General features: G+C 40.6%; 1 protein-coding gene across 1 annotated transcript; it reads right to left on the bottom strand.

Annotated features, from left to right (window-relative positions):
- Positions 1 to 1,454: 1,454 nt before the first annotated feature.
- On the bottom strand, positions 1,455 to 26,757 carry vars (valyl-tRNA synthetase). The gene is made up of 28 exons (XM_014468685.2): positions 26,677 to 26,757; positions 25,843 to 26,201; positions 23,694 to 23,837; positions 23,417 to 23,612; positions 23,200 to 23,315; positions 23,002 to 23,077; positions 22,370 to 22,470; positions 22,160 to 22,287; positions 20,769 to 20,933; positions 20,486 to 20,687; positions 19,290 to 19,398; positions 19,024 to 19,203; positions 18,788 to 18,912; positions 18,554 to 18,657; positions 18,315 to 18,473; positions 17,059 to 17,149; positions 16,847 to 16,952; positions 16,644 to 16,714; positions 16,302 to 16,427; positions 16,120 to 16,224; positions 14,001 to 14,148; positions 13,708 to 13,835; positions 13,418 to 13,573; positions 12,376 to 12,600; positions 12,138 to 12,249; positions 11,609 to 11,784; positions 1,731 to 1,880; positions 1,455 to 1,635 (listed from the first exon to the last, which is right to left on the bottom strand). Exons 2-28 carry the CDS (start codon positions 26,197 to 26,199, stop codon positions 1,567 to 1,569), a joined length of 3,825 nt encoding a protein of 1,274 aa, XP_014324171.1. The 5' UTR covers positions 26,200 to 26,201; positions 26,677 to 26,757; the 3' UTR covers positions 1,455 to 1,566.
- Positions 26,758 to 26,864: the final 107 nt, after the last annotated feature.

The following is a 26,864-nucleotide window of genomic DNA, read 5'->3' as shown; positions in this document are numbered from 1 at the left end:
GTGTGCATCTGTCACATCACATGAGTGCTTTACTACAGGGTTCCCACTCAGCCTGGAAGAAAACTCATTTCATTTTAGCGTTTTTCAGGTTTCTGGGCATAAAGGAAAATATTTGTTCTTCCAGACTATAACTGAATTGTTCAGCTTTTTTCTTTCATGTCCTTTTGTCCCCTTCTGAGTTTGTCCTTACCCTTTCCTTTCCTTCACTGCCAAAGCACAAACATTGTTTTTGAATTTTTTGTCCACTTTCTAGACAAAACAACTTTACTTTCGACTTTATTTTAGTACACCTGAAGGACACCTTACAAGTGATATTTTAGCAAGACATAGAAGCTTGTTTTAATTCTTTACAGCTGCACTATGTAACCTTCATGAAAAATGTTTTTCACATATTTGTTAAAACTGTCACTATGTTGTGACAGTTTAATAGACGATCCGTGAAAAGATTGTTCTCCTCCACCTCCTGTTTAAAAACAATCAAAGCCAGGAGGTGGGTCTTAGCGCTGTTAATCAACTTGTGTACCTGCTTCTGAATGTGCTGTTTATTTGCCATTGTTGGCAGCCATGTTAACTAGTCTTAGCATTTGTGACAGGCTCTGATGTCTGGAAGAAACTAGCTGTGACTCCATTACAAGCATGTGCAAAACTTTGTTTATATTTCAGTAAAAAAAAAAAAATTTTCATTAAACAAGAAATGCAACTAAAATCACTTAAGTTGATAAAAACATGTCCTCCCACCACTTCCTGTTGACTTCTTTGTCTTTTCCGCCAGCGCTAACATGCAGTCATCGATCACGTGACCAGTGTGACGCAAAGGAAGCGTCTCCATTGCAGTATTGCAAAATATATAAATTTTGATACGGCCCAAAACAAAAAAACCCTCATCCTAGCATCAAAACTTTATATATATACATATATATATATTAAACTGGTGTGTTCCCATCAAACAACTTCATTTTCAAAATATCAAATTGGGCAGTTTGAGGTTAATGCTACTGTAGCATAGCAGAGAGAAAAGGGTTGTAGAGGACAAACAGCACTTACATGAGGATGATTGACAGCAATAAGACCCTCCTGACTGTTTCTTGTTAGTGCTGGGAGGAGAGCAAGGAACTTGATTTTTTTCAGATTATTTGTCTCATACCTTACCGTCACAACATTCTAGATAACTCATTCAAATATGTAAAAAATATATTTTTATGGAAGTTACATACTCTAGCTTTAAGACTGATGAAGTGCCAGCATTGGCAGATTTCACTCAATGAAACATGTTAGAAATGAAACGGGGCTACCAACTGTTTGTGCAGACAAAAATATCTACTAAATTAGCTTTGAATATTTTTGTTTTAAAGTGTAAAATAGAAATTGTTTTTATTTTTTTAATTAACCCCGTAGCTAACAGGAGACATACAAATAAATCAGATTAAAAATAACCAGCCTATAGTTGAAACCCATTGTGGTATTAAGAGCTTTATTTAGTCCCTTTCATACTAGAGTCTGCTTGGAAAAAAATCAACACAATGACATGAAAAAAAAACTGAATCCTGATTCACACAATGAGGAAAGTTACATCATTTTCTTGAAATTTTCCATGGCTTCCGTCACTTTCTGGAGCTCGGTCTGACTCTGGCGCAGCTGTGGAGGAAAGAGGAGGAAAGCAGACGTTATTTACCGGGGATTCACGAGTCTTACAGCTTCAGGAACCCTGCACGTCAATTTCTTTTTGTCACCTTCTCTGCATCCTGCTCCTGCACCTTCGCCGGCACCTTCTCCTTGTAATCATTCTTCGCCATCTTCTCTCCCAGCTTCTCCATCTGTTTCTCCAAGTCACCTTTCTTTGTCATCAGTTTAGTCACTTCCTTCTCCACATCGATGAGACCCTGCGATGGGAGGTGTGGGGGGACGGCGTGAGGAGGAGGACAACAGTTTTAAATCATCTGGTAATTTCAGCTCTGGAAGCGAGAGCAAAATACTGGAGCAGCGATCGGAGAATGTATGCCTTGATTAGCATACAGATGATGTGTGTTTATGCATTTAGGGCCGTGTTAGTGCTGTCATGTAATTTGTCTGAGCTGCAATGGAGCATTCAGCTGATTAACAACAGAAAAACATATGGAAAATGTCAGCCCATCTGTTGCATATTCAGCCTAATTTACACAAATATAACAAGAGGATGCGGCAAAACTAGACACACTTTACCGACAGGTGAAGTTCAACTTGACTTGAAACTTTTAGAAGGATTTTTCACACTTTTCCAGCCAAAACATTATGACCACCTGCCTAAAAGTGTCTCTATTGCTACCACAACAGACCAAAGCTGTCAAGGAATGGATTACCTGCCATTAAGATGAACAGAAATAAGCTAAAATATTTTGTTTAATAATGTAATGTTCACCGAGACCAGGAGTGTCCAAAGTGAGACCGTTTACGGCACTGAGAATGATTCTTTGATTACAGCTCAAGAATAAAAGCACATTTATTTTTCCAGTTCAGGCAGGTGATGTGGATCTACATTTAAAAACAGTGGAAGATTACATTTTCAATGGCATTCAAAAATAATAATAAAATAGACAAAATCTCGAAATGAAAAATGTGAGGTGCAACACAATTTATTCATCCAGTTAATTTATTGGTAATAGGAACCAAAAACCTCCAGAGGCTTTTTACTAAAAAGCAAATGCAATTAAGTATTTTTTTTAATAGATTGTTTTTTTTTAACATAATAGATACAATAAAGTGTCTTCAGTCAGAGGCCTCTTCTGACGGGCTGTAAAACGGACAAAATTATTTTATCTTTTTTAATAACTTAATTTTGCACTGAAGCAGAACTTCATGGTTTTTCCACCACATCTCAGAAATTCACTGAGGTCCAGAGAGGCCGGAGGCAAAGTCGTGTTGACTTTGCCTCCGGACTATTGCTCAGACTGTTTCATTTCCCTTTGGTATAAATAAAGTATTATCTTTTAATTGTATTCCCACTTCCCACGTGTAGTAGGGAACATTATTGTGCCGAACGAGGCCACAGCACCAGATCTGACTTGTCAAACTAACCCAGATCTTTACATTTCTCCATTTTTTCCGCATCTAAATTTTCCCGCCCACCAGCAGGTGCCATAATTAGGACGCTACGAGTGTTATTCACTTGCCTTATGTTAGGAACTCATAAAGAAGTGCACAAAAGCATGAACATAAATGGTTGCTATGGAGACTAGGCGACCCCTAGATACCACTCCTTACTGTGGGTGTAGAAAGCCTTAAAAAGTTTCTTCTGCGGCTGCAGTAGCATCATCTCATACTAACAGAAGCTGCTGCAGGTGTTGGTGATTTTCTTTCTCTACCTTACTAGGTAGTTAGAAAACTGAAAGCCTAAATAAGAGAAAATGCTTATTAGTGTGTAGATTTCACCGATATGATCGGCTATTTTGGTAAAACAGAACTTAAATTATTTAACAACTGTTCTCAAATAAAACATTTTAGTAAATTTTTCAGACGCTTCTCAATTAAAAATGTATTTAATTTAAAGATTTTAAACACCTGTACTGTGGACAATTAAACTGTGGAGGTCATAGTCTATACAGAGGAGCGATTATTATCATATCTCCTCAACTCCAATGTCTCTCTGCTTTCTAACCATGCAGAGTTTTAATCAGAAGCAGCAAAAGCAAATGAGGTGGATTAGCAGCTTGGCAACAACTGAGGGTGTCATGCAGGACATGTTACTGTGGAATATCATCTTCTGCCCAGAAACTGAGCTGTTAGCATGTCATACTGCTAGGCCTGTATGACATGCTTTATTTATAGAAATAAATCCATTAATCACATGATAAATTAAAGCCAACTCAATAATTTCCATTTGCATTATTTATCGTTTTTCTCTCTTTCTACCAAAAACTGGATTATAAAAGACATGGTTGTGGCAAAATGTATTGTGAAGGAAAAATTTAGTAGACAAGTTTAAATAAATTTGAATGTACACTTTATGATGTTTTTATTAAAGGTTTGCACTCAGTTGCAGCTCAACAGGATATATGCTTTTCTGACCCTCCTCAAATAAGTGAAGACCAGGGTGTTCAGCAGTTAGAAATGTGAAGACATGGCTAAGGTGATAAGCGTAGATTGTAGAAATTCAGTTTCTAGTATCTGTTTAGCCATCAGCAGAGAGGCCTTTTTGGAGAAACGCCTTACATTGAGCTGTGAATGTGTATGCAACTCTGCTCCACTGAAACTTACAGATAAGTAACGTATAGATTTTTACCTGACACTTGTGTCAGGGGGTGTGACTAAGTAATGTGTGATGTATCCTATGTAAATGAGGGAACGTTCAGCCCCAAGTCAGAACTCATCCGATTCTCACTGAGATGTGAGCTTTGTATGTTTTCTCCATTTGCAAATGTTAATTAAAGCTGTGTTTGTTCTCTTTTAAAGCTGAAGTTTGGTCTCGAATTTTGTGCAACTTAACAATTGGCGTCACGAACAGGATACTTCGCTGAGCCGTCCACCTGGTGAACCCCAGGAAAGAAAGGCTGATCACCTGACCTCCACCTCCGCTTAAAAGTGTTGTCTGAGAGTGAGAGGAACTCTCCGGGCTCCACCAGGTTGGATCGTCCACGACAGGACAAAGATAACTCGAGACCAAGGGAGAACAAAACCACTGCTTAAGGTAAAAATATTGTTTCTAATTCCTGGGCGTAGGATTAGAAAAAGAGTTGTTTCTAGGCTTAGAACAACCAGAAGACTGTACCTGGGCGTAGGACAGTCAGAGTTAAAGAAAACTGTACCTGGGCGTAGGACAGTTATAGTGAAAGTTAAAGAAAACTGTACCTGGGCGTAGGACAGTTATAGTAAAAGTAAAAGAAAACTGTACCTGGGCGTAGGACAGTTATAGTAAAAGTAAAAGAAAACTGTACCTGGGCGTAGGACAGTTATAGTAAAAGTAAAAGAAAACTGTACCTGGGCGTAGGACAGTTATAGTAAAAGTAAAAGAAAACTGTACCTGGGCGTAGGACAGTTATAGTGAAAGTTAAAGAAAGCTGTACCTGGGCGTAGGACAGTTAGAGTAAAAGTTAGAATAAAAAAAAAAAAAATATATATATATATAAAAAAAAAAAAAAAAAAAAAAAAAAAAAAAAAAAAAAAAGAGCTTGTACAAGGTTAAAATAAAATAGGAAAATGGGTTCATTTTTTAGCAAAGGACACTCTGAGGAAGATTACATACCCCATGGACCTGAAGTTGACTTTATGACCAGAACTCATGGCATGGCCTGCTGTAAACACCTAGTCATTTGGCACCACAAATTTGGATTCCCTAGAAATGGCTCTCTTGATCCAGAAGCTATTGAAAGTTTGGAAAAACAGCTCCTGGGGCAAAAGGCAATAACCACAGTGGCCTCCATGGGAGAGGCCCACGTGGGGGATTCATTCCCCACGGCCGAGGATTCCAACCTCGGGGTGGTTACCAAGGGGGCAGGGGAGGCTACTCAACCTGACTAGCTTCTGACTGTTTTGTGGTGCCTTTGGATCAACCCCAGGTTCAGCAAATCGCAAGTACCACACCACACACATCCCTGAACACAACTTATTTGGCTTATTCAGGTGATGCTTATAAGAACTTACCAATGCTGTGTGTCAAAGTTAGTGGTCAGGATGTAAATTTCTTAGTGGATTCTGGTGCTACTCAGTCTCTAATAAGAAAATACACCCTCCCAGATGCACCCCTGTCTGGAAAACAAGTTCATTCCACAGGAGCATCTGGTCAAACTACATCAGAGCCAGTAACAAAACCATTACCTGTTGTAAATCCATTCACAAAAGATCAAATTCAGCATCAATTTCTGCTGTCATCATGCTGTCCAATAAATTTATTGGCCAGAGATCTAATTCTAAAAATGTCATTGGCACTTAAGTGCACCCCAGAAGGTGTTACTGTGGTTCAACAAACTGAAACCACTACATTTTTCAAAACACCAAAATTGCTCTATATTTTTGAATGGCTCATTGTGGATTCACAAGCTGAGGAAATTCTGCGTTTGGCCAGACACAGAGTTCCCCCAACTGCTGATGTAATCACTCAACAGCGACTGCATTGCACAGCCTTGGCAACCACAGATCCCACTGATGAACTAGGTGATAGGTTTCTCTGCTCCCCTTCGACATCGCTGCATGTCACACACATGTATTGGTCTCATTTGACATCGTTCTTACTGGTTTGTCTCAACTCGGAACAACAGCAATTTTTTACAGTTCCTGAGTCATTTCCACATGTTTCTCTCACAAAAAGCCTTGAGGACAAGTGGAAATCACTGGGACCTCTGGCTAAACAAGCACAATTAGCCACAGACTGGATTTACCATTCTCCTGGCATCCTTTTCTCTCCATCATTATCAATGTACAGAGAAACTATGCCCAGAGATTTGGCTGCGAAGCCCTCTAAAGAGGTGATTGATGATAATGCATGACAATTTTTCTCAAAAATGGAAGAAAATGATCCTGATTTGGACACACTGCCTGAACGTTTATGGGCAGCTCATAAATATGATGTTGGATTAATTAAAGGTCAAGAACCAATTCACATCACTGCAAAATCTGACATTAGACCACATGAGCACCAATATCCATTGAAACCTGAAGCTGTTGCAGGAATAACACCCGTTTTTCAGTCATTGCTGGAAACAGGAGTGATTGTTCCTTGTGATGATTCACCAGTAAGAACACCTATTTTCCCTGTAAAGAAAATCAGAGACAAGGGACAGCCGAATGAATGGAGATTTGTTCAAGATTTGAGAAAAGTTAATGAAGCTGTCATTCCCCGTGCACCGATTGTCCCAAACCCCTACACTATTTTGTCCCAAATCCCATCTGGAAGTCAGTTTTTCACTGTTGTAGATCTAGCAAATGCATTTTTCAGTGTTCCAATTCACCCTGACAGTCAGTTCTGGTTTGTTTTTCAGTTTAAAGGGAAAACATACACATTTACCAGATTGTGCCAAGGTTATTGTGAATCCCCCACAATTTTCCATCAGGCCTTAAATCAGAGTTTGAGTGCTCTGACTCTGCACCCAGACTGTGCATTGCTTCAGTACGTGGATGACCTGCTGTTGGCAGCACCCACTGCTGAACTATGCCGCTCTGAGAGCATGAAGCTGTTGTGTTTTCTGTCTGAAAATGGTCATAAGGTTAACAAATCAAAAGTGCAATTTGTGCAGCCATGTGTGACATTTCTGGGTCATGTGATTTCTCATAAGGGCAGGGCAATTTCAGAAAAACGTGTCCAAGCCATTGTTTCTCTGCCTCTACCTCAGACCAAAAAACAGCTGATGTCCTTTTTAGGATTGTGTGGTTACTACAGACATTTCATTCCTAGTTATGCTGAATTAGAAAAACCTTTAAGGGAAATTTGTCATGAAAAAGGATTGTTGATGACGTCACAGGTATCATGGACACAAAAGGCCTCTGATTCTTTTAAAGCGCTAAAAATTCAACTACAAAAAGCACCAACTCTGGGTATTCCCGATCCATCTCGTCCGTTTATACAGACAGTGGATGAGCGTGGTGGCTGCATGACTTCTGTTTTGCTCCAAAAACATGGTGACAGATTGAAACCAGTCGCCTATTTTTCCTCAAAATTGGATCCAGTCGCCTCAGGGATGCCTAACTGCTTAAGAGCCGTAGCAGCTGCTGAAAAAGCAGTACTGGCATCCAGAGACATTGTGGGATATTCTGATTTGACTGTTCTCGTTCCCCACTCTGTCACACTCATTTTAAATGAGCAAAGAACTGCACACCTTTCCACCGCTAGGTGGTTAAGGTATCATTCAGTTCTATTGAATATGCCAAATATAACCATTAAACGTTGCAACATTTTAAACCCTGCTACTCTTCTCCCAACACCTGAGGAAGGCCAACCTCATAACTGTGTTGCTGAATTGGATATCCTTTGTACTCCCCGCCCAGATCTGAAGCAGGAACCGCTTTCAGACCCTGACATGACATTGTTTGTGGATGGCAGCTCATCACGTGACCCCACCACAGGAGCTATATTGAGTGGTTACTCTGTAGTTTCCTCTGAGGGCGTGCTTGAAGCTGAGCCACTCCCCCCATGCTCTGCACAAGCATGTGAACTCGTTGCATTAACCAGAGCATGCATTTTGTCCACTGATATGATTGTGAATATTTACACTGATTCTCGTTATGCTTTTGGAATTGTGCATGATTATGCGGCTTTGTGGAAACATCGCTCCTTTCTCCGTTCTGATGGAACTCCCATTCTGCACCGTCACCTGGTGTCAGACCTTTTGGATGCTGTTCAGCTGCCCTCAGCTATTGCTGTGATCAAATGTGCTGCACACACACGTGCAAATGACCCTGTTTCTGTGGGAAATGCCGCTGCAGATGAAGCTGCAAAACTTGCTGCACTTAAACCATTACCTCTGCAGCTGCTCTCCCATCCCCCACAACCAGATTTGGCACTGACTGACCTCCAAAAATTTGCTACATCTGCTGAAAAATTTGTTTGGAAAAACCAGGGCTCATATCTACAGAAGGATGTGTGGATTGGCCCAAATGGAAATCCATGTCTCCCACAACATTTTTTCCATCCATTTTGTGTAGTGACACATGGGATTGATCATGCGTCACAAGGGGGAATGTTGAGAGAAATGGACCAAAATTGGTTTACAGTAAATTTTTCGAAATTTGCTCAAACCTTTTGTGAAAACTGCCTAATCTGTGCGCAAAATAATGTTTCCAGAGGTCTGCAAATGAAACACAGAGGAGCACATCCTCCCACAACAGCACCTTTTCAACATCTAATGATAGATTTCATAGAACTAACACCGGCCGAGGGAAAGAAATATTGTTTGGTGATGGTTGATATGTTTTCAAAATGGGTCGAAGCTTTTCCCACAACACATGCAGATGCCCCAGCAGTTGCAAAACTTCTCCTAAGGGAGGTGATTTGCCGCTGGGGGATCCCTAGGAAAATTTCCAGTGACAATGGTCCTCACTTTACTGCAAAGGTGTTGGAACAGATTTCAAATATTTTACAAATTAATTTGAACAAGCACTGTGCTTATCACCCACAGAGTGGGGGCGCTGTTGAGAGAGAAAATGCAACATTAAAAAATAAATTAATCAAAATTTGTGAAGAAACAAAACTGAACTGGGTTCAAGCTCTTCCCATTGCTTTAATGTACATGCGCATGCGACGCCGTCAAAAGAATAACCTCAGTCCTTTTGAAATCCTTTTTGCAGGACCCCCAAACATGGGTATGGGGGCGCCAGAGACACCCGGAGAAAATACTATCACATGCAGTGATAGGATGCTTGACTACTGTGTTTCCCTTACAGAACAATTGAAGAAAATCAGACAGCAGGTCCAAGGAGGGCTTCCAGCACCGGCTTCTAAACCATTGCATAATATACAACCTGGAGATTTTGTGTTTATTAAAAATTTCAGGAGGAAGAATTGGAGATCCAAGAGGTGGACCGGACCATTCCAAGTGTTGCTGACCACCCACACCGCCATCAAGGTCGCTGAGAGAGCCACCTGGGTCCACGTCAGCCACTGCAAGAGGTTCACGGGAAGGCCCCTGGAGTCAGAACAAGAGCCTAACCGAGTGGCTCCGTCAAGCACCTCGGGCTAACTCGAGCTGCCAACTATTCGGCCCACTCAGTAGATCACCAGAATCTAGCTGAGGCAGCATTAAGAACATGGACGAGACTGCAGAAGGCTTCACCACAACTGCAGAAAAAGGAGATGGTTTTGGGATGACTGGGATGAAGGCACCCGCCTCATCCTGCAGACTGTGATTGTTATCTGCAGCATTTTGGCCCTGTTTTCCTGTTTTTTCTAATTGCAGGCATTGCAACCCACCCAGGAGGAACTGAAACTGTAACCCTGCACACTCACACCGAAAACAACACCGCTTCAACCAACGCGACACAAGAAGACTATCCCTTGAAAAAACAGCATTTTTTCTATGTATTGACCTGTGATTTTTACATCCCAAACCACTTAAGCAAGTGACGGTTGTAACTTGAAGTTTTATCAATACAGACTGTTTATGGCTATTAGATGTGTTTTACCTTGTGTTATCTTTTAATTGTATTTAGTTATTTCATTTATTTTGTGATTATTTTCTAGAATGTGATTCCTTAATGGAATCAAAGGGAGGAATTGTGAAGGAAAAATTTAGTAGACAAGTTTAAATAAATTTGAATGTACACTTTATGATGTTTTTATTAAAGGTTTGCACTCAGTTGCAGCTCAACAGGATATATGCTTTTCTGACCCTCCTCAAATAAGTGAAGACCAGGGTGTTCAGCAGTTAGAAATGTGAAGACATGGCTAAGGTGATAAGCGTAGATTGTAGAAATTCAGTTTCTAGTATCTGTTTAGCCATCAGCAGAGAGGCCTTTTTGGAGAAACGCCTTACATTGAGCTGTGAATGTGTATGCAACTCTGCTCCACTGAAACTTACAGATAAGTAACGTATAGATTTTTACCTGACACTTGTGTCAGGGGGTGTGACTAAGTAATGTGTGATGTATCCTATGTAAATGAGGGAACGTTCAGCCCCAAGTCAGAACTCATCCGATTCTCACTGAGATGTGAGCTTTGTATGTTTTCTCCATTTGCAAATGTTAATTAAAGCTGTGTTTGTTCTCTTTTAAAGCTGAAGTTTGGTCTCGAATTTTGTGCAACTTAACAGTATCAATAAAACTACCCATTAAACCGTTAAAATATTAGGTGTCTGCATTCATTAAGCCTTCTTAAATTTGAATAACATTTAATTTTTTTTTTGTAACTTGGCAGAATACAGATAAAAAAATGTTTTGTGTCTCTATATGGCGGGCCAGATTTGGCCCCCAGGCTTTTAGTTTGGCACGAGAGGTAAAAAAAGAAAGAAACAAAATAATGTGGCTGCATTACTTTGCTTATCCTTCAACGATCACATTCAAACTCAAGCTAAGCATTAGTCAGTCACACCTACTGCACTAGGAAGATTTTTACAACATTTACTTATTTGCATTTCGCAACAAAAGCCACAATCTGAACAGAAGCCACCAGAGGAATCTCACTGGCACAGGAATCAGTCCGGAGATGGCTAAAAAATAATTTCCCAAGCTGGAGACCTTATGCAACACAGAGCAGACTGTCATCATGTAGAGATGATACGATCATCCCTTCAAAATTAATAAAAAGACTAGAAGAAACCCGGTCTGGTCGGCTGTCGAGAGGCACGCTGGAATGGATTTTATGGAATCGATTATCTTCATGTTTCCCTCTGAAAGATTCTTCCTTGTATTTTCTGTTGGATGGTTTTATACCCAGGAAAGGCAGAAAAAGCTCCTGAAATTCACCTTCTCCTCATGTTTTACATCACAAAAACCTGGCATCTTAACACGGCTGTGCAGGCTTTTCAAACCCACTGTCTACTCTGTCAAACCTATTTACAAATTCGACATTAGGGCTGCCTTTAAATGCACTGACTCGGATCACAGTGACGGTCTCTGCGGTCTCAATTTGGAGCACATTAAAGCACTTAAAAATCCAAGCGCGTTAACACATTTCCAGCACAAAGGAGGAGTCGGATTACTGGGCTCTCACCTTGAGCATGAGGTTGACAGTACATCTGTCAGAAGCGATAGCCACAGCGCAGCCTTCTGGGACCGGCTGGTCGGCTGTCAGAGGGATGACGGCCTGAGAGTAAGACAAGGTCTGAATCTGCAGGCTGTATTTCTGCAGCAGAGACACGGTTGCAGCATCTATGCACTGCAGGTAGCCTAGAAGATGAAACACAGGGCAGATTTTAGTCAGCAAGTAACATTAGGTTAAGCTTTAATGCAGCAATATGCACTTAAAATTTAAGCTACATTTGTGTTAAAAAATGTGTGGGAGTGAGAGAAATAAAGGAGTAAATAATCTAGAAGTAATGGTGCTAAGTGCCTCAACTTTATTTAAGTGCAGGACTTGAACTATGCAATTACTTCCCACCACCTCTATTCATGTCAGCGGAGGCAGAGAGAGCCACCCAGCATGCTTCCAAAAAACCAACAAAAGAGATTGTGGATAAAAAGCGAAAGCCTCGAATGTAAATTTGAATAAAAAGAAGTTTTAAGAGTCTCTGCTTTCTTACAGTCGGCTCTGGTCTTTGTCAGGTTGTAGTCGGCCCTCAGAGATCGGATCGTCTTGACCACCGTCATGATGAACTCCATGTCGCGGTCGACCTCTTCGTTGTTCCAGCAAAACTACAAGAAGGGCATCACAGGAACACTTTTGGCTCAAAAAGCAAAGAGAAGCACATCGATAGCAAACAAACTGCACAATCTAAAGTCGAGATTAACTTAATTCCTTCTAGTAGCTCTGTGTTTTACCTCTGTGGTGTCTGGGTAGGACGTGACGCAGATGCTGGGTGGATCAGTCTGAGGTTTCCGTCGAGGTAACCTCTGGTAGAGTTCCTCAGTGACGAAGGGCATCAAGGGGGAAAGAAGACGCAAACCCACGTCCAAACAAGTGTAAAGGGTCTGCCTGCATACTTCGGCTTGCCTCTGGGTGGCGCTGTCTTCGTCTGCTTTAATGAACACCGGCTTCACACTTTCCTGCAATACAAAGGCTTTGTTATGGCCCATAATCCATCCACCCAGCGTCAACGCCCGCTTGTTCTTGCAGAGTGATTGCCTTCAAATCAAACGAAATTTGTGTCAAATGTTTGAGCAGCAAAAGTTTTCATTTGTCATTTGTGTCGCTATCACTTTAAAAAGTCATCAAAGGTCAACAACCACTCCCACATTTACAAAATCAAACTAATTTTGTGTCGATAATCATCTGTGCTGCAAAATTATTTTAGCTGCACAAACCAGCACAATTAATTTATATCAGTTTCATTTGACTTTGTTAATGTGTGTAATCTGTGGAGTGCAGGGTGAGCTCTGAGAAGCTTTTTTTTAAAATCTTAAAAGTTATAAATAGACTTATGTCCAGGTTTATCCTGCAAAATGTTAAACTGAATGTTAAATTGAATAAGGTTGTGTGTCTTTTGTAAAGGAACGACTCCGACTGAACTGATCAGATTTCTTCTATCGAAGCTTTTTATTTCAATTTTAAGAAACTTTTTCTGACAAAATTGCATTTTATCACTACATTCTCACAATTAAGCAAAACTTCTCAAAGCCTGGCTCTAATATTCTGTCGTACAACCCACAAAAGGGATAAATGAAATAAAAGCTACTATTTGAGGACATTTCTGTCATTTGTTTTGAAAACTGTAATCGGATATGGACAAAAAACTTGTAAATTTAATTTTTAAGCCGTATTGCCCAGCCCTAATGCCACTGCTGCAAAAGTTGGATTTATTTGAACACTTTTTACACATCTTTACTCTCTTTTCTGACATAAACTAAAAGTAGCGGCTCTTACCAAGTAGACGTCACAGAGCTCATAGAGCCAGAAGTTGTAGACGGCAGTGGTGATGGCTGGGAAATCGTAGGCCTTGAAGCCATCGTCACACAGAGCCACCGCCGCACTCAGCCTGGACAGGATCCACCTGTCTGCCACGCTCTCCTCTCCAGACAGCTGAACAGATGTGCCGTTTAGCATGTAGAAATCCAAATAAACAACACAGAAGATCTACTGCTGCAGTAATAAACAATAAAACATATTTGCATTCATCACCTGCCACCTGTCTTCGCTCTGTCTCATGATCTCACCTGGGCTTTTTCTGAGGGAACAAAGTTGTCTCCAAGTGTTTTCATTGCAAACTTCACAGCGTTCCACAGTTTGTTGCAGAAGTGACGGTACCCCAGGATGCGGTTGACATCCAGGTTGATGTCCCTTCCTGGGAGAAAAAAAAAAGACGCACATGATGATTTAGTAAGGCGGGATTTTATAAATGTATCCACCTATTCTAACAGCAGTGATGTTTTTGTATTTATTTTTTGGCTTTTATGACAAACTGGGTGATCGTCAAAGGGAGAATAAGAAACTCTGTGAGGGATTTCACCTTGGCTGGTGTAGGCGCACAATGCGAACCGGAGAGCATCTGTCCCACACTCTGGGATGCCGTTTGGATAGTCTGACTTCTGGCCTTGCTTCGCCTTCTCCACCTCTACAGGATCCAAGTTACTGTCCGTCAGCTGAGCATGAAGACCCTACAGGAAGAGGAGTAACAAATTTTAATAATATAAATCCAATTTCAGGGGCTAAATGCTAACCAGCAAATTGAAAAATGTTTTCCAGATTTCATTCTTTACTTGTGACAGATGAAAATATAGATTAGTTGTAATTAGTTGAAATTACAACTAATTCCAACGTATTTTACTGGTCAAGGAAAAGATTTTGGTTTGTCTAAGAATCGTCAAATAATTGGCATCAAGCAGAGGAAGCAGAAAGTGAAACTGGGTTGAGAGCAGTCCAACACATTCATGAAAACTGTAAGGATAGTGGGGAACAACCATCTCAGGATTTTTTATTTCACTTTTTTTCCTCAGTGATTGATGATCACTTAAACGTTTGGTGTCATCAAAAACAAAAAAAACCGAATAGCACTCAGGACTGTTTATAGTAAAAGTAACAGCATTTCCACAGACACAATGCAACAGGAAGTCAAGAGATTGCAACTGAACAGATGTGCAGCCATAAGTAACCCACTAACCACTGAGGCTAACAGGAGGAAAAAGGTTTCAATTTGCAAAGTAGAATAAAAATTGGACTCTAAAATGATGGAAGAAGATCATGTGGTCTGATGAGTCCAGATTTACCCTCTTCCAAAGTGATGCCTACTGTCTGCTCCAACAGCAGCACTGGATGGTAACAAATGTTGAGTGAAAGCAGGCTGCAATCAAAGCTGAAGGCGGTTTAAGGAAATATTAGTGTGACTTTTTTTTTTTTTTTTTTTGCTCCAGCTGTGTATTTTAGGAAGCGGAGTTCAAATTTGTGGGAAATACAGTAATAATCCTAAAATGCAAAACTAAATCCCAACTGCTGTTCAAAGGGAATGTTTCACACTCAAATGTTTCTAGGCTGTTATGAAAATTGCAAACAAAATAATGTAAAAACTTTTCGATACCCGCTGCTTCCCTGAATGAGTAAAGCTTTTATAAGGAAAAACATCATAAAGGGTAAAGTTCAGTTTACTGCAAGTGAAGCAGTGCCCCCTAGAGGACAGTGGTGCTCCAGCTGACTGAATAACTGCAGGAGAGATTGATGGCTTCAATAAAAGCTTGTTGGAAGCAGAAGGAGGTGGTTAATAAAGCTTTTTATAGGAGTATGGGCTTCAGGGGGCCAAGGAGCTTGTAGAGAACATGTAAAAATAAAAAACCCAACTGGGAGACAAAGACAAGGAGTTTATCTCTGTGTGTTTGTGTCTGAGGGATCTCTGCATGTTTTTTTTTAATAGACAAAACTCCAGACTCAATTTTCCAGAGTTCCCAGTCCTTTTCAGCCAATTTCTATAGAATAAATGCCAAATTTAACTGAATTTATTGGCTGAGGTTTCAGTAGAGGTACGGGTTTAAATGTCAAACCTGCAGAAAACAGAGCGTAAGAAAGGACGGACGAGTGGAGGGACAGATTATCTGATAGATAAACCAACAGATGGATGGACAGATAAAAATGGACAGGTAGGTGGCAGGACAGACAGACTGATAGAGAGACAGACTGCCAGATGGATGGATGAAAAGATGGATAGATGACTGGATGAAGAGACACACAGGCAGAAACACAGACAGATGGAAATGCAAAGGGATAGATGAGTGAAGCAAAAGATGGATGGATGAAAAGTTGAACAAATTAATTGATGGACAGAGATTGGTGAATGGAAAGATGCATTAAAAGGTTAGAAATGGGGAAGATGGATGGATGGATGGATGGATGGATGATAAAGAATGATGGATGGATGGATGGATGGATGGATGGATGGATGGATGGATGGATGGATGGATGGATGGATGGATGGATGGATGGATGGATGGATGGATGGACGTCCACATGACCTGCTATAAATGTATATTTATTTATTTTTTATCTTCCTCGTCTGATGATGGTGACCCATCCCTTTAAGTAGAAACCTCATAGAGAACGACTCCTGAAGCATTATGGGTAACGACATTAGCGACCGTTACCTCCAGGGAAATCCCGGTGATGACGTCCAGCGGGTCGATGACGTTCCCGAGGGATTTGCTCATCTTCCTCCCATGAGCGTCCCGCACCACGGCGTGCAGATAAACCTGTTGAGGAGCGACGCCATCATCATTCAGGCTGATCGTCCTCCTGCTGAAGGTCGCTAAAGGTCGGCCGGCCTCACCTCTTTAAAGGGCAGCTTGCCCGTCAGTTTCAGGCCCATCATCACCATGCGGGCGACCCAGAAGAACAGGATGTCATGGCCCGTCTCCAGCAGGGTGCCGGGGTAGAACACGTTCAGGTCCTGGGTCTGAACCATGAGGACACTCTCAAAGTCACATTTTACGAGAGGTTCATGAAGTGGACATGAACCTGTTTATTGTCTTCATAAAAGTTACAGGTGAACTCAGAATCGAGGTGAAGGCACTCCCGGTTTATAAGCTCTGCTTTACAGCTCCTTATCTACTGCAGAGGAGACTGCAGCCTTTGTGGCATTTGCATTGGTAGAGAGTCAGACGAGTCTTACCTCATTAGGCCATCCGAAAATAGAGAAGGGGAAAATGCCGGACGAGAACCAAGTGTCCAGAACATCCTCGTCTGAAACACAAGAGCAGAAGAAGGTCAGCTCATCTGCTCAACTCATTGGTTAAACTGAATTAATTAGGTGAATCTGCGTAGTTGCAGACCGGATAACCGATGTACTGAACGAGTTAAACGAGTAAATCTCACCCTGCCGGAGGGAAATTTTATCCACAGACACATTGAAGCGTTTTGCTGCTTTTTCTTTGGCCTCCTCCTCTGATCTGCCACTCACCCAGTAATGACCATCCATGTCCTGGAGATAAAAAAAAACGCAAGATATGAGCAATACTGATGCAAATAGCTTTTGCCTGTCCTCTAAAACCCTCCACAGCAGAAAGAAGCGATAGATGTCAGTTTACCTCGCCGCGTTTCACAGCGGGATCATTTACGGTGACGAAATAGGCAGGAATACGGTGACCCCACCACAGCTGCCGGGAGATACACCAGTCTCTACAAAAAAACATGGAGGAGAATTTAAAACGGCTCTTAAATTATTGATTTTTGAAACAAGGTGTCGACAATTTGTGAGAAATTGCTTCTGAAAAAAAGAAGCAAAGTTTTGCATAAATTTCCTGTCTCATAGTTACAAACTTTTCCAGATTTAGTGAATCTAAAAAATTACAAATGGTTTAAGTCACGTGTGTCAAACTCAAGGCACGCGGGCCAAATTTGTCCTGCCAGAAGATTTTATGTGGCCCTCTGGACTGTAAAAGTAGAATCTTAAAGATAACAGCTGTGTTTTTTAAAATGTATTTGTTTTGTGCCAAATTAGATAAAAATGAAAACATCTTTAGTACTGTTTAATGTAAAGAAGTTCTCACCAAATGCAGCTTCAGCTGTTTATTAAGAGAGACTTTTCCCAACACATTCTGCCACAAACGGACCTTTAAAGACATTCTTGATCGTGATGTGGCTCAAAATGAAAATGAGTTTGATATAGCAGGCTGAAGCTACATTTGCTAAATTCTTCTCGTAAACATTTAACCTTTAATATTGAAGCGTCATCAAACAGAGATCTGGTTGTTCCACATGTAAACAACAGACTGCAGGTTTCTGTTTTGTTCCAAGAGTAAAATCTGAGGCAAATCCTCTCCTGCCAAACCAGTATGAGCACAAATTCCAGTCATGGGTATTTTCCACCTGCAAATCACAAGGTTACAAACTGACTTTTGTAACCTTGTAAAAGAATAATGGCTGAGAATTTTATCTTTGTGCATCAATAGAAAATAATTTGTGTTTGTAAAAAATAAACACACAAGCTACAATTTTAGTTTTTTGTTACAAATACAAAAGAAACTACAGGTAAAACTTTACTTCGATGGCTTATGTGTGAGTTTGAGTTATTTCACATCAGTTCTAAGGCTAATAAATAGATTCATCAACAAAAAACAAAGAATATTATATCAATAATTTCAGTATGTTCTAGTTAGTTTATAAACACACAATACAGTTCCAGTAAATTATAGTTTTTCCCCACTAATTACAGTTTTTACTTATGTCGGTAAATGTTCAGTTTTGATAGTTTTATAATGACCTTGGTTTGAACCTGCAGGTACGAATCTTGACAAGGATTTTCTCCCTTTCAGCTGATTGGTCATGTAAATAAAAGCTCTACCTGATGTTGTCCATCCAGTTGAACCACGTCTTCAGGTGGTGATCGGGGATGATCTTGAGCTTCCCTTCCCTCACGACGTCTGCAGCCTGTTTGCCCATTTCTCTGCAGTTGACGTACCACTGAGGCTTCAGCAGCGGCTCCACGACGTCCTTTGAACGGCTGATTGAGAGGACAAAGGGCAAAGGTTAGGAAATCATCCTAAATGGGAGACATAAATTTTAAAATAGTCTGCACTCTACCTGCAGACGGGCACAACCATGGGGTTGTCTTTGATCTCTTTAAACTGGCCTCTGTCCTTCAGCGCCTGCAGGACGGCTGTTCTGGCCTCGAATCGCTTCATGCCCTTTGGGACAGACAGAGGAGGTGAAAATGAGAAAGTCTGAGTCAAAATGGCTTCCCTGAGCCGAGCTGGCTAAGTGTCACAAAGAAAATGCCCTCGCTGCAGGAGGAACAGAGCTAATGAGACACTATACCAGGAAGGGTGGAGGCACGTTAATGAGCAGCCCATTTTCATCCAAGATGTTGATGAAGGCCAGATTGTGTCTCTCTCCGACCTCGTAGTCATTATGGTCGTGAGCTGGGGTGATTTTGACAGCACCTGAACACAGAGGGTGGAGAGGGACAGAAAAGTACAACTGTAATGAGCCAAAAGGCCCAGCTGAACAACTTTGTAATTACTTCTTCTCTTTTCCCTGTGACAAAAACTTGCCTGTTCCAAAATTCATGTCTACAAAGTCGTCAAAGACTATCGGCATCTTGCGCTCGCAAAAGGGATGCAGCACGGCTTTTCCCTTCAGATGCTGGTACCTGGGGTCAGCCGGGTGGACGGCCACCGCCGTGTCTCCCAACATCGTCTCGATACGGGTCGTGGCCACGATCACTTCCTCATCTGAGGAACATCAAGTTCAGGGAATTTACTGACGATGGGACACGGCGTCTTCGCTAAAATCATCTGTTCTGCTCCACTTTATATACCTGATCCATCCACCTTGTAAGCGAAGGACACCAAGACCCCAAACTCTACTTTCTCCTTGTAGCCAGGCACAGGGAGCAGAGTTCTGCCACCGAGCTCCTTTTTATCCACCTGGAAGACAAATATTAAAGGTTTCTTGAGGAGAGAACACTGTGACCAGCACCGACAGAGGATGGGCTGGAATCAGGTTTCATTTTGTCTCCATCTGCACTTTTACAGCTCTGGTAACAAATTTACATCCACTCAGCCACTCATCGCAGGCATGAAGGTCAGGATAACTTCTAATGGTGAGTTAGAGTCGTTCTTTCCCACAACTTCACTTGATTTTTAAACTAGAATAAGATGCACAAGTTCCCTAAGTGTTTAAAATGACAGAGTTCAATTAAATTAGTTTCAAACACAGTTAATCATTTGAAGTCAAGAATCGTACAAATTTGTTCATGAGACTTTTTATTTACTAGTCAAGGTAAAATTATTACTGACATGATTTTCTCATAATGGAAAATGTTTAATTTGACATAAAGTATCTGTACTTTTATGACCAAGCTTTTATAATGAGTAGAACCAAGTTTATCCAGAGACTTTTACTGAAAAGCCGACTTTGCTGCACCTAAATCAGCACTTCTCTAATTTATTAAACTCTGCTAAATATAGCAAGCATTTTAAAAGAAAGTGACCTGGATTATGTTCTCACAGCTGAGAATAAATTAGTTCAACTGAGCCTAAAAGAATTTGAAAACTAGATGCTTTTCTTTTAATACAGCAAACGTACAAGATCCTTTTTACATTTTGAATATATGATGAATAACACTCCTTTCTTAAAAAAGAAAACAAGTCACATGCCTTTTTGTGATTGATTTAACAAACTGAATTAATTTTAGTAACTGAATGACCTAAAGCAGAAAAAAAATATTCTGATTTAATATCAGACTATTCATGTTTTTAAGTCTTCTCTTAATTTTTTTAATTTTTCAGCTTGAATTGGTGGTTTTTACAGTTACTGATGATGTACTTGCTGTGTTTTTATTTTTTGTTAAGGCATACAACACTTTGGTCAACTGCATTGTATTTAAAGTGCTTTATAGATAAAGCTGGAACGGAATAGAAAAATGAAAAGGTTATTTAACTTTCTACACGGTATATGTCAACATCACAAGCAGTTTAAAGCAAAGAGAAATGAGGACAGGTTCAAACTGACCTCTATGTCAGAGATGGCGGAGTTCAGTGTGCAGGACCAGTTGACGAGCCTCTTGCTCCTGTAAATCACTCCTTCGTCATGCATGCGGATGAAGGCCTCCTGCACTGCATAGGACAGTTTCTGGTCCATGGTGAAGCACGCCCTGTCCCAGTCCAGAGAGGAGCCCAGCTTCTTCAGCTGGTGGTAAATACGGTCCCCCTTCCTTCAGAGGAGAAAGTTCATTTTCATTACCTGTTTATTAAAAGTCGTTTTGGATCAACTTTCAGCTGGTATTTAGACTCACTCGTTTTTCCATTTCCAAACTTCGTGGATGAAGTTCTCCCTGCCCAGATCGTGGCGGCTCAGACCTTTCTCTCTCTTCAGCTTCTTCTCCACCACCACTTGCGTTGCGATGCCGGCGTGGTCGCAGCCCGGGTTCCACAGCGTGGTTTCCCCCCGCATCCTGTGCCTAAAGAAGGACCTCATCAGCTCACTACAACTCTAAAGGTGACCTGTTACGCTTCTTTGAACAGCTTAGGATACGTCTATATACTAAACATGTTCATGACGTCTCAGTGAGCTTTCTGCCCAGTTTTGCCTATTTTTAGGGCATCTTGTCACTTTAAATCCAAGTAAGCTGCTGCTAACCACGCCCCCAACTCAACGTTTTCACTCACGAGAAAATGGCTGCAAACAGATGCGAAGTTATACAATCATGCATCTTTGAAAAAAAATTATTGATTTAAAATACATTTCATGAGTAGACTATAGTGCAATTTAAATTCTTCAAAAGTATGTACATTTAAATGACATTAAAGAACAATGGAAACATCTATGGGAAAATGAAATTGAAAAATTATATTCAGCTTAAGGAAAAGTATTGTACTGAGCCCTATGGAAAGCTAAATAATCTCGAAAGCAGAAGCCCCTTTGTGCCCACAGTGGCATAAAGTAGGAATAAAGGTTTCCCTGGTGAGGAGAGAGTTGGTGTTTTGTGTGACCTTAATGTGGTTTAAGATGAGCAGCATTTTGTCCATTCCTGTCCTCCGTATTCTGATTTAAGATTTTCTTGGTTGTACTTGAATGTACTTTTGTCTGTAAAGCTTGGAAAAAAACATAAGTGCTCTATGATGGTTGAGTTTACAGATTTAAAGATGTAATGGTATTTCTGCAGCCATTTTGTTTGGTAGGTTTTGTATGTGGATTATCTTAAAAGCCCATGAGGGCTGGGGACCACTGGTAAGTGACTCTTAAATAAAAGTAATCAATCAAAAGTAGAGCTTCCTGTACAACCAACAAGTGGTTTCTGAATGGTAAGACAACAATAAAACGCTTGTGTTTTCCAGCAGCCATTGCAAAGCGCATATAGCGGTAAAACCAGCTGACCAAACGTGTTGGAACTCCATTTGGGTTGCTAGGTGATGGGAATTGTCTGCTGATTTGTAACCGTACATTCAGAAGGTTTTTGGAACATCTCATTTTCCAAACACCTAAAAACAAGAACTTATTGCCGAAACAACAGCAGGGTGTTTTTTTTAAGGGTTTCGGATGTTTTTAGAACCAGTAGAAACCAAAATGGAAGAACAAAATCATGCAAAGTGTGAATTTTGCAGAATTGGTGCCCTTTAAAATTCACAATTTCACTGAAACACTGCTTTGATATTTCCAGTTACAAGGCAGTGAAGTATAAATTACCATCTGGTCAAACAATCCTGAATGGCGTTGGTGAGAGCGTGACCCAGGTGAAGAGATCCGGTCACGTTTGGAGGAGGGATGCACATCATGAAGATGCCACGAGGGTTCGGCTCACTGATGCTCTTCCTCTATAAAATGTAGGAGATTAGAGTTATTGATTAAATGTTCTGATCCAGAGTTGGCATAAACAAAGAAGAGGGACACACTTACACCAAACTCAGGTTTGAAAAAGCCCTGCTTCTCCCACCATGGATACCAGGCAGCCTCCACGTACTGAGGGCTGTACGAGTCAGGAAGCGCACTGATGACGTCTAAAACCAGAGGTCACAGAGAAACGTTAAACTCTCTAAACAATTCATATCATATGGTGAAAATAATCATTAGTCCTGCAAAATGGAGAGGAACAACATGTCAGGATCAACAAGATAACACATGACAGCCCATATAATTAAAATTTTATCTGAATATACTCAATGGCAATTTGAATATCGAGTAAAAAGCATGGACTCCCTGCATCTTGCTATGAGAATTTAATGTAAATTTTAAAAAGGGTTTTGTGTACAAATTTATAACATACAAAATGATTAAAGAAGGAAAGCGTTTTGTGTTCTTGTTGCGGGTTGGGAGAAAGTAAAACTTAATTTCCAGGATAATTACCAACTCCTACTGCAAGAAAAATACTCAGAACAATTAATGAAGTTTGGTCTCAACTCTTCTGTGTTCCTGATTGCATTTCAATGCAAGCAGGAAAGTCTTGTAGCTATGATGTATTTCAGTTTTTTAATGTGTCAAATAAAATTTAAAAAGATGAAGAATGACCAGATCTGCGATGTTCAAACTACCTTTTTTATCTCCGGGGTTTGTAGGAATGTCGTATGTAATCACTCCAAGCTCTTTCTTTTCAGGTTTTGCCTTTTTCTGGAAGACGAAAGCAGCAAGGACCAAACACAAAGCATTTATCGAGTCATCTGTGTAATGTACATTTTGACGCTTTTTGAAATTACAAAAACACTCTTTCAAATATTATACATTTTCTGTACCTCTGCTGCAGGTTGTGTCTTTTTTTTTGCCTCCATTTCCTTCTTCTGTTGAAACTTTTCCAATTTTTCTCTCTTCTTTGCTTCCTTTTTCAGCTGCGCCTCCGTCTTTGGTGGACCTGCAGGTGAAAATTAATAAGGCAATTCAGAGATAAACATTGCTGCAAATCTCAAAATATTCCTTTAATATTTCTGAATGCCTGTGGAGAACTCGGTTTACCATTAGCAGCAGAATTGTTGGAGTCCACAGCGACATTTGCAGCTTTTCCAGCAGCATTCGGTGTTGCTGATACTGGTCCCACTTTCTCACAAAGAGTGATCTCTCCCAGCACCTTCAGGAACTGAGGCTGGTTGATGCAGGTTGTGAACCATCTGGTCACATTGGTCACTGCCTTCCTGTCTGAAGGCTCCAACGCCTGAAAATAAAACATTATACTAAAACAGAAAAAGACCAAGCAGGGAGAAGCGTTTAGCATAGGGTAGCGCCGCATACGTACATATTTGAACGCCAGAAGAATAGCTGTAGCAACGGCCATGTCAGCCAGAGTGAGGCTCTCTCCCACCAGGTACGTTCTCGGTGCCAAGGCCTGGTCCAGAACCTTTAGAACCCGCATGAGTTCTGCCCGCGAACTCTGCTGCAGCTGAAAATCAGTAAAGAGTTAAAGAAGAGAATTCAGACAATCTAATCTCATCAGAGGTGGATAGAGTACCCAAAATTGTACTCAACTGAGAGTACAAGTGAGACTTCAATATATATTTTTTCCTCAAATAAAATTAAAAAGTAGCTGTCCAACAAATTACTCAAGACTGCAAAAGGATTTGGTTTAAAGGCTACTCGCGCAAGTGTCCAATCATTTAATGTTTAAAAATTACATCATCAGATGAACCAAAATTCAAAGCTATGTGGATTTTTTTTGTATTTGAAAGAAAATTCAAATAATTAATATGACTTAATATAAATACCATAATTACAGAATAATATGAGGCAAAAACTACATTTTTCCCAATCAGTTTCTTTTAATATAAAATTTATGGAACTTGAACAAAATTTGTAGGTGTGTGTTTTACATACACAACCTGTAGGTGTGTGTTTTACATACACACACCTACAAGTTGTGTATGCTTTCAGGGTAACCTAGGCAATCAAGCCTGGTTACCTAGCAACAAGCTTATTCTTCATTCAGTAAAGTTCCTCACAGTGGGCAGAGTATTCCAAAATTTTACTCAAGAGTAGTGACACTTCATAATAAAATTAAAGTAAAAGTTAAAATGACAGCATAGTATAAATACTCCTAAAAGTATTTTTTTCCAAAAAGTTCCTCAAGTAATTGTAACTAGTTACTACCCAGCTCTGAATCTCATGCAGCTCCACGTTTCTTCTCATCACAACCATAACGGTGAGCATTTGTTACTCACTTTAATGAGCAATAGAAGCTTCTTCCACAAAAACAGTGGAAGGAAACTGATGCATGGCTTTCAAACTTTCTGTGTGCATGTGTGTTCAGCCCCCTTTACTCTGATGACCCTAAATAAAATCAAGCGCAATCCATCATCTGAAACAGTGGAGCAAAACTGCAAATCTACCAGCACCACATGGACTGAAAGGCTGATCAAGGAGAGCATTATATAGAGAAGCAATCAAGATGCTCATCCTAACTGCAGGGATTTATGACACAGGTGTGAAATACTCTATTATGCACTCCATAAATCCGGCCTTTCTTGAAGAGTGGAACGAAGAAAGCTAGTGTTAAAGGAAACCTGTTTGCAGTTAGCCAAAAGCCATGAAGCGACAGAACAAACATATGGAACAAAACCTGAAACTATTAGCTAAACACTGGGCAATCCTGGAAGACAATCTTTAAGACAATCCAAAAGAGACAGAGGGCCGTCTTCCAATAGGTCAACAACCCTGAATATACAGCCAGAGCTACAGTCCAATGGTTTAGATCAAAGTATATTCATGGTTTAAAATAAAACATCTAAATCGGACTGAGAACCTCCAATCGAGCTTACATTTTTCTGGGTAAAGATGTGCAAAGCTGTTAGAGCAGTGAGTCTTTTGGATATTTCTCTATCTGTGTCATATGATGGGTCTAGAAAGTAGAGCTGGGCAACAAATCAATAATAATATATATAAAAGTAGTTATATATCAATATCAATAGAAAATACATTTGATAGATTGTTCAGTACTTTCACTGAACTCTGATTCAGAACCGCACAGCATTCTGGGGGATGTAGGCAGAGGAAAGGCTTTAGCCACTCAACCTCTAGATTAACTCAACTAAGTTACTTACTCTTTGGCTACCTGGCAACAACCTTTGCAGTAACTTGTGTTTATCTAGCAACAACCTTTACAGTAACTTGCACAGCAGAAGTTTCAGGTTTTGCCACTGTGCCTCATAACTGCTTCAAAATAAACAACAGTGTGGAGAGAAAGGAGAAACTGAACAGCAGCTCAAGAGGAAATAACTCAACACCAGTTGGTTGTATTTCAGAACTTTGAAACAAAAAATAATTATTAATATCGACTGACATTAAACGCTTACATTGTGATAGGATTTCCAGCCACATCGCCCAGCCCTTATAAAATAAATATTAAAGAGGAAAGAATACTGCATCTAAATTCACAACAACCCTTTGCTTACCTTTTTATCTACGCCCATCACTCCCATCAGAGGGAAGACCACGGCACAGGAAACTGGGGTGAGCTCGTTGTCTGCAAAGCTGAGCCACTGCCACACTTGGCTCTGTTGCTTTGAATCCACCCCAGCCCTCTTCCCCTGAAAAGCCAGGTACCATGCCACAGCACTGGCCCCGCTCAGGACAGAGTCCCCGTCCCCGGCAGCGGTCAGGGCCAGGGCGGGTCTGGAGCGGGCATTCAGGGAAGCTGGCGGATCCTCCGAGATGATCCGAGGACGAGATGATGGACAAAACTCAGCAGCGATGAGAGCCAGCAGACTCCTGAAGTCATCGGGGTGAGGGGACACGTAGAGGGTGGCCATCTCTGGAGGAGACACGGGAAGAACAGGAGTTTGGCACAACACTGAATCACGCAAACATTTCCTGTAAACGTATCACGGCTGAGCAGCAACAATCTGGTTTATCCAGTATAAAGAAAAATACTGACAATATTTATAGACTTATGTTAAAGCCGGTAATAAGTTTCAAATGTACTACTTTTTAAAAATATGGGTTATATGCAATATTGCTCCCGTTGACAGCTGGAAAACATGGTGATTTTAACACCCTCTACATTTTGTTTTATTAGATTTAAAAACTGATCTCTGTCACCACCTGTCAACTCTCAAGTCCTGCCAGGCAGGCTAAGTTAGCCTTAGCTTCTCTGTCAAAGTAAAGCTTCACTTTTTTACTCTTACTCTGGGTTTTGTCCGTACTGCTGCAGCTTCAACCTCGCTGTCTTTAAACAAAGTTGTAGCGCTTCCTGTGAGAAAACGCGCTTAGAGAAAAGCAATCCATACCTTTGAATGGAGCAGAGAGACTTCAGCTTAGTTAGCATACACACAACCACATGAGTCCGCTCGGTCATCTGCGCATGCGCCATCTGATGCAACGTAACAACAACTTCCGGTAAAATAAAAACATATTTTATTATATATATATATATATATATATATATATATATATATATATATATATATATATATAT

The sequence above is a fragment of the Xiphophorus maculatus genome, chromosome 3 (assembly GCF_002775205.1).
Source record: "Xiphophorus maculatus strain JP 163 A chromosome 3, X_maculatus-5.0-male, whole genome shotgun sequence".
NCBI lineage: Eukaryota > Metazoa > Chordata > Actinopteri > Cyprinodontiformes > Poeciliidae > Xiphophorus > Xiphophorus maculatus.
Note: the sequence above shows the minus strand (reverse complement) of the source record. Positions and strands in the feature narration are given on the sequence as shown.